General features: G+C 38.5%; 1 protein-coding gene across 1 annotated transcript; it reads left to right on the top strand.

Annotated features, from left to right (window-relative positions):
- The first annotated feature begins 854 nt into the window (after window positions 1-854).
- Window positions 855-6,113, top strand: LOC139711103 (uncharacterized). The gene is made up of 10 exons (XM_071623019.1): window positions 855-875; window positions 1,860-2,125; window positions 2,547-2,756; window positions 3,083-3,328; window positions 3,607-3,683; window positions 3,956-4,146; window positions 4,454-4,771; window positions 4,930-5,079; window positions 5,326-5,518; window positions 5,806-6,113. Exons 1-10 carry the CDS (start codon window positions 855-857, stop codon window positions 6,111-6,113), a joined length of 1,980 nt encoding a protein of 659 aa, XP_071479120.1.
- The last annotated feature ends 2,145 nt before the right edge of the window (window positions 6,114-8,258 follow it).

Here is an 8,258-nt window from a genome sequence, read left to right as displayed (position 1 = left end):
TAACGTGGAGGGCATGGATTATCACAAGCAGTGCCTTTCTTCACTGTGTAGATTCTGTGGGGAGAGGGTAATCAAAGGAAGAGAGGGCCATGCCTACAAAGTAGCAAATTATGCAAACAAAATACAGTCTAAACTGCATATCGATATAGAGCAAGACTTGCCCGACATCCACCCTGAATTCTTCTGCACAAAATGCTACTGCCAGTTAATGACAGAAAATAAATACAAAGTATGGGCTCCAAAGAACGACTGGCGCGACCATAAGCGCAATGCCAATGGTGAATGTGCTACTTGTACAATTTTCCAGAGCTCCATGAAGCCTGGCAGGCCGCAAAAGAGGAAGTCTTGTGGTCGCCCTTCCACAAAGAAAGCAGATCAAATGTCACATTTTCGTTCATTGTATGATTTGTCACCGCTACAGAAAAAATGTGAAGTTAAAGTGGATACCGGTAGCTCCTTTCGGTTGGATGGTTCAAACAATTTTCTGAAGTGTAATCTGTGTGACTGTGTTGTAACATGTCCTGTTGAAACACCGTGCCATCATCTCTTCTGTGTTGAATGTTTGTCACCTATGTTCTCCAAAGTGTCTGTCAATTGTCCTGTCTGTAACATCAATGTTCACTACACACAAACATGCAAACCAGCAACATACATATTCACAATACTAGACAACCTACATCTTCAATGCACACAATGTCACACATCAATTCACCATAACACAGCAGCTCATCACACATGCCATCAACACGATCACACATATCATAAACTGCCGGAATCATCACAAGCCATAAGCCACAGACAAAAGCAAGAGATTGCCACGGCATACCTACAAGACCAACTAAAAAAGTCGAAAGATGGCGTCTCCGCTACCTTTGGTGTGCCTGGGCGTGGAAAGGTGTTTAAAGCAATATTTCTCACATTGATTTACGTACAATTGTTCTACTATGTATAACCATTTGAGGTCTAGAGTTCATTATCATACATGACATTCCTCCGTTCATATAGTATTAGGCCTAACGTTAATGATATTAAAATCTACAAGACACCTAGTTTACTACAATAATCTGGGAGCTGGTCATTAATGTTTGACATCTTCTTTTTACATGCATGACTAGAAGTATTTCCAGAGTACCTGGTACAGATACTACATGTACTTGTATTTTCAATCTGGCACATTAAAGTCACCATGGAAGTGCATTAATACTTGTGGGTAACGTGATACAATGTCTTATTTAAGGAACTTAGTGTAGCACTAATGATCAGGCTCGATATCCCCTCTCCCTCCAGAGCTGAATGATTGGATATGTGCATTTCAAAGAAATTTACGATGTTAGGAAAGTTCCACTATCAGCATGAGAAATGTGGTAATTTCATATGATTTAAAGAAGAAAAATATATCCCCATATACACTATGTGTGAGTGGAGATACTTGTATAATAAATTTGTTAATTAAATGAAAATAGGCCTACAGCCCAACTCCATTTACATTCTTATGTGATGCTCATTGCCTAAGCAAAAATTAAGGTACTACATTGTATTTGCAATTACCGTAATCTTTCTGTCATGCTTGGGGAATGCTGTAAAAATTGGAATTTTATGGTGTTGAAATTTTTTTGTGCAACAAGAAAGAAGCATGAAAAAAAAAACACATACCTGTAAATATATTTGCTTGTCATATGTTCCAGTAGTTCTTGATTCCACACCATTTAAGACACATGACACTTGTCTTACCCGGCCTTGAGCAAAATTAGTGGCGCAAAAAGAACCACTTTTATAGTATAACATTTTAGTGGTCGAAAGTATAATTTAATATAGCATCCATGAACTTTATCATACCACCTAAATCATGTCCTAAACAGCCAATCAAAACCACAAAAATCCCGGCAGCAACGGTATCCAGCCAACAATGTTCACAGAAAACAGTGCGCAGACGATCCCAATTCATCAACCAGCTTCGAAGAAGTCTTGCGAAAGATGAGGGAGTGGACATTCAGCAGCAAGATGAGATACTACAATCTGGCCTGCAGCACATTATCGGCACGGGAATAAGGATCCCGACGGCGGACATATTGGAGCTCAAATCATTCTTCAATTTAAGTTGGCGAACTCTCAGGAGACTGAAAAGGTAACACACAATATAAAACATGAAATCTTCACGAAAAATATTACTTTTTGAACTGTAATTTATAAACAATTTTTCCCCCGATACAATGCTGAATAAACTATAGTCAACGTAGCTTTATAAGTCAGTCTCTCATGAGTGAAGTACCTGCCAGGGTTGAAGGTCTTTTCACGTCCATTTTGCTCTATATTCTATTGAATTTAATCACTTATAAGTTGACTTTTCTCTTAGGTCAAGCTACAATGTGTTTCTGCAGTCCAAAGACATGTAACTTGAAGTTAGGCATGACTGACTGCATGTTACAAAAAAGTATAACAGAACACTTACAAATTTTATTGCTTATATAGCATTTAACAAAAGAATAAATGACAGTACATTTAGGTTAAGGAGTAAAAGATTGTTGTAATTTGTAATTTACCAACAGATGGCTCAAAGCAAGAAATGTCTGCACTGGAGGAGAAGAGGGTGTTAGAGCCCTGGAAGATAAAGTGATAGGTGGCAACCTTCATGGGGACATACTGCCTCTTCAGGGAACGTGTGACATCACCAAATCATCGCTGATACAGGAAGCCCCACTGATCCAAGTTTCCAACCTACAAACTCTTGTGTTTGACTTGCTGGAACAGTATGATGAGTGAGTGCTTCAATGAACCATAATCATTTCATGAACATTATAATTCACTTTACAATGTTAGGTAGTGATGGCTCATATATCAGTTACAAGAAAAGAAAAAGTAATTCATTCGTAACAATCCACATTTTGTAGCTTGCTCGGGAGTTCCTCAAAATCTCACTCTCGAGGGGAATGTCAGTGAAGAAATCAATAGGTAAATACAGCCTGGCAGTGTTCCTCTAAATAGCTTCTCTTTGAAAGAAGGAATTGAAATGAAAATTTGGCAAAAATTACATGATTGCTCTAGTTCCATCACTAACACATTCATCTTATGTCTCAATGTACAGTCTTGATGAGTTGACCTGGCACAAGGGGAGAATTCCAAATGATGAGGTGTGGCTGAAAGTAGGGGGCGACAAGGGAGGAGGAACTTTCAAAATGATGATCCAGCTCGCCAACCTCGAGAGACCCAACAGCCTGTCCAACACACGCATCGTTCTCCTCTACCCAGGAACAGACACCTCGTACAACCTGGATGTTGCACTCAAGTCCTTTTCAACACAAGTTGAAGAGTTGACGAGGTCAACGTGGAGGTACATAGATGAAGAACTTTTCTACAAAATAAGACATCATATATAGAAATGCATTAGATTTCAAGTGACATGTAATTTTTTTTTTCATTATTCAACTTGATCCAACATCTGAGAACTTCAATGTAAAAATGAATTATCTCTTACTTTGGAACTCTGCATGGATTTGGCAGTCAGCCAGCAGAGTATTTGGTGAATATGCAATATTAATGTAAAATGTAATGGATCTCTTGGAAATAATATCAATTCCTTTAATCTTTTTTTTTCTCTTTATATTTCAGAGGGAAGAAGATGAAGCTGTTCGTCTTTGGAGATTATGAATTCTTGACCCGAATGTATGGACTGACGGGTCCCAGTGGTAAGACATACGTACAAATTTCTAGGTCATTTTAGAAAAGGGAAAGAATGAAACTGAATGTACATTTCCAGTACTTCTGCACTTAACTGATCTGTGATTACAATGATCCACATCTGTCACATCAATAATCATCTCACATTAAAAAAAAAAAAAAAAATCATTGCATGATAGGTGGATAAACAGCTGCATTGATTTAACCCTAAAGTGAAAGATACCCAAAATGTTTCAATTTGAGATTTTTTCATTGACCCTTGATTTCCGAACTCATCCAGGACGACATTGCTGCTTGTTCTGCAACATCACCAAGCAGGAAATGGCAACTCCACCCATGCAAAGAGCAGCCACTCATCCCCGCACACTCCAAAGTCTTCGTACTTCACTGGATCGATTCAAGGAATGTGGAATCCCAAAGGAAGCAAACAATGTTGTTCGCCAGCCATTTTTCGAGATTCCAATCGACCATGTAAGCATTTCAGTTTTAGTTACCTATGTGATGGTTAATCAAAATAAGTCCAAAACTGTAATATTCATCATCCAAATGAAAGAAAGAAAAACAAGGAATTTCAATAAAATAATTACCATTCCAAAGCACAAGATATTACAGCATGAATAGTAGTCACATTCGTCATCAGTAGCCAGGATGTGACAAAAATAACCTACCATTCATCAGGAAAACAGACCTGTTTCTGAATCTCACATGCAAAACATGTTTGACCCTGGCCAGACAGATCTTTATACTTGCCTTATATCACCATCCTGTCTGTTTTTAGGTTTGCCCCCCTGGTCTCCACATCTCCCTAGGGATCCACCTTAAGCATTTCGTCTCCCTATCCAAGGCATGCCACCTGCTCGATCTGAAGATAGCGCAGCAGCTTGCCAAAACGAAAGGTGAACTGGAAGCTGCACATCAGTCGTTCACCAAGCAGGTGAAAAGGTTGGTGCTTCAGAGTAAGGCAGATGAGCTACAACAGGAAGTACAAGACCTAATCGAACAACACACGATGATTGGGCTACTCTATCCGGAAAATGAGCCACCAGGAGTGATGCTCGACATGGCTGCTGACAGGAGGAAAGAGAAGATCCAAGTGGTTAGTCTCAATGTCTAATTTAGCCAATTACACAATTATTTCTTTATAAAAAAGTTGATGTGAAATCATTCATTTCTTTTTTTAATGGTTTAATGACTAAATGCACACACATGTTTACCATTCTTTGCAGTAACTCACATATGCTTTTGTGTCCACAGGAAAAGGAAATTTCCAAGCTGCCGGAACTGCCTGCAGGCACCGGCCCGATTTCACAGCAACTGGAGCACGTTCTGCAAGCCATGAAGGTCTGCAGGCAAGCGTACTATGGAGGATCATTTGTGGGGAACCATGTTCATATCAGTCTCCAAGTGAGTCTTGAGTAAAACTAAATATGGTAAAAATTTAGAATAAACGCTCTTCTCTCAGTAAACGTGATACATGCATTTATTACTATAAAAGTTAACACATTCAGAGGCCTCTTTACAGAAAAGTAATTTACTGCACAGTCAAAAGAAAAAAAAAAACTTCCATTATTCAGGTTTAATAGATGAAATCAAGATGCACTACGACAATTGCATTACATATACTGTGCATGCATTTTGTTTCTTCAATAGCCCCATAATGTTGATGCTATGACGGATTGTCTGGAGGAAGTCATCAATTCGACATGTCCACAGGATGAGCAACTCAAGGCAGAGGCAGGAGTGATAGCTGGCAGATATAACCAGCTTTTCCACTTATTTGGCGCCTGCCACAGGGGCATGAATAGCGGCACATTCCTTGACAACGCAGCCATTGCAAAGCTGGGTAAGATTACGAGGAAAATTTGAATCATACAAAGCAAAAAAACAAACAAACAAACAAAAACAAAAACTGATTCATTTCATTAGATACAATACATCGCAAGTGACATAAGTTGTAAAAAAAGAATGAAAATATATCATTACATGGTGATTCAATTCAAGATTCAAGAACAGAAATTATTTCTCAGTAGTGATGAAATTCAGAGGTAAAACAAAAAAAAAATATGAAGGGGAGAAAAAAAAATCACTCTTTGATACAAATTTCATTTATTATTTCCTATATGTGTCCAGATGAGAACATTCGAGACTACATGGCCTACTTTCGGCAGCATTTTCCGACTGAGACAGTGACCCCTAAACAACACATACTTGAAGAACACACCATTCCTTGGATGAAACAGTGGAGAGCATCATTCGGAATGATGGGCGAGCAAGGGGGAGAGTCGGTACATTGCCAGGTGAATGGAATCATGAGAGATCTGCGGGGTTACAATGACAATTTGAAGCTCTACCTCCAGTCTGTCCGTGCACAATGGATTAAGAGCAGTCCCCCTGTTTACCACCAACGAACACAGGAACTGCAATCGAAGAGGAAATAAATGGTCGTGAAAGTTATGAGCGCATGACTACACTACAGAACTATGCATTCAAGCATATTCATGATTACTTTTGAGCAGTGACTTGCATGCTGTGCAGAATGTGTCAAAAGAAGTGTGGTTTAGATGGGCAAGCAAGTGGCGAGTAGGTTCATCGCCATGTGAACAGAATCATGAGAGATCTCCAGGGCTACAGCGATGTGAAGCTTAAACTCCAGTTTGTACTATGCGCAATTGGTCAAGAGTAGTCCTTGTTTACCACCAACGAACACAGGAACTGCAATTGAAAAGAAAATAATTGGTCATGAAGTTGGTATTTGAGCACAGGATTACACATGTGTTCACTACAAAACACTGCATTAAAACAAAATGCTACTTTTGAGCAGTGACTTGTATGCTGTGCAGAATACGTGTATGTCAACAAGAAACAGAAGTGTGGTTTAGACGAGCGAGCATGTGGCAAGTAGGTCAATTGCTACATGAACAGAATCAAGAGATCTCCGGGGACAAGACTGTAAGGCTTTATCTCCTGTCTGTATGTAAGCAGTAGTTTCAGAGTAGTCCTCCTGTAGAGTTTACTATCAATGAACACAGAACCTGCAATGAAAGAAAAAAAAAAGTCTTGAAAGTTCAGAGTACAAGGCCACTCTACAGAACAATGCCTTCAAAATATTCAAAATGGTTACCTTTGAGTAGTGACTTGTATGCTGTGCAAATACGTAAAAGAAAACTGAAGTATGGTTTTCAATGACTTTGCCATATGTATACACTATTCATGTACAGTAGTTTTGCATGGAGTTTACACGAACCCCTGACCTGTTTACAGTAAAGAGTAATTTTCCTCCAGCAAATACCAAGGGTTCCAAATAAGCCTGCATGATCATTTAGGTATTTGATTAGAGGCTACTGTTATTGTCTCTACAACTAAGATGATCTTGGCAGGTTAATGTGAAGCTGTATTTACAATTACAGTATATACGATGATGTTTCCACAATACTGTAGTAGGATGCACAGAGTTGCATACCACAAGGGAAAGAATGTTAAGTCACAAGGAACCAAACAATTTTTAAAGATTTTTCCTTTCCCTGGTAATCTGGCGAAGAACTTTATGGGTCATGAAATTCAGTGATTTATATTAAGTGAATGACTGTGAGAATCAACACCTGATATTTCTCTACATTGTGAGACAATTTATTTATTCATTACTTTCAAGATACACCTGTACCTTGCACTTCAAGTTTGTACAAGTCAGAACTGTCTTGGACTCTTGGCTACTTCAAGCTTATATTTGAACAGGAATGTATGCATGATGTATGCAGCTATACATTATCAAGTATCATCATTAATTTGGCATATTTCAATGTTTATTTCAGTGAAAGTTAACTTTCTTCCCCGATTCTATTTTTTCATTTGGGATGTGCGGTTCAATTACATATTGTTCATTGCTGTGTGCATTCCATACTTGTGTCTCTTTAAAAAAAAGGCACCACTAAGATTTGGGGAAAAGTGTAAACACTTGTCAAAGTCTTCTGAAAATAGATGGTTTTTCATATGGCCATGGGTAATGGAATGATTTACATAAGTCACGTGTGAACTTTCTCTCTGGGAAGAATTGCTGTGAAGAGTGTTTCAGTAGTTCCACCAATATTAAGTTTAAATCAATATTCAATAAGCAGCCCTTGCTGGGCCCCTTGTACATGGGAAACAAACTATAGAAGAGGTCTCTCTCTTACAATTGGTTGTAAGAATACAGATCTGAGAAGTGAGAATCATGTTTGGGGAAGCTTTTATTTTGTCCAATATAAGGAGACACGAGTATTAGAATGGGTATTCTCAACTGAACTGGTTGCCCCTGAAATATGGGTACGGTACCGGTAGTTACTTTCTATGAGCCATTTACACACAAACATACACACATATACGAAATTAATTAATAATACTAACATTTTTTTTTTTTTTCAGGAAGGTGAGTCGCTATATAACTTCTGTTGTCAGAAAGAAAATAAATGAAAGGAATGCATTTCAAGGGATACACTTTCATGAAAATGTTGAAATAATGTATTCAGGTTTACGTCTGCATGCACGCATGTAAATGATACCCTATGAATTCTTCCGCCCTGCACTAACACTTACAGTCTCGCGGAATA

This window comes from Diadema antillarum, unplaced genomic scaffold, assembly GCF_040938485.1.
Source record: "Diadema antillarum isolate AM-2024a unplaced genomic scaffold, OU_Dant_1.0 seq00001610_RagTag, whole genome shotgun sequence".
Classification (NCBI taxonomy): Eukaryota; Metazoa; Echinodermata; class Echinoidea; order Diadematoida; family Diadematidae; genus Diadema; species Diadema antillarum.
This window is presented reverse-complemented; position numbering and strand designations above follow the sequence as displayed.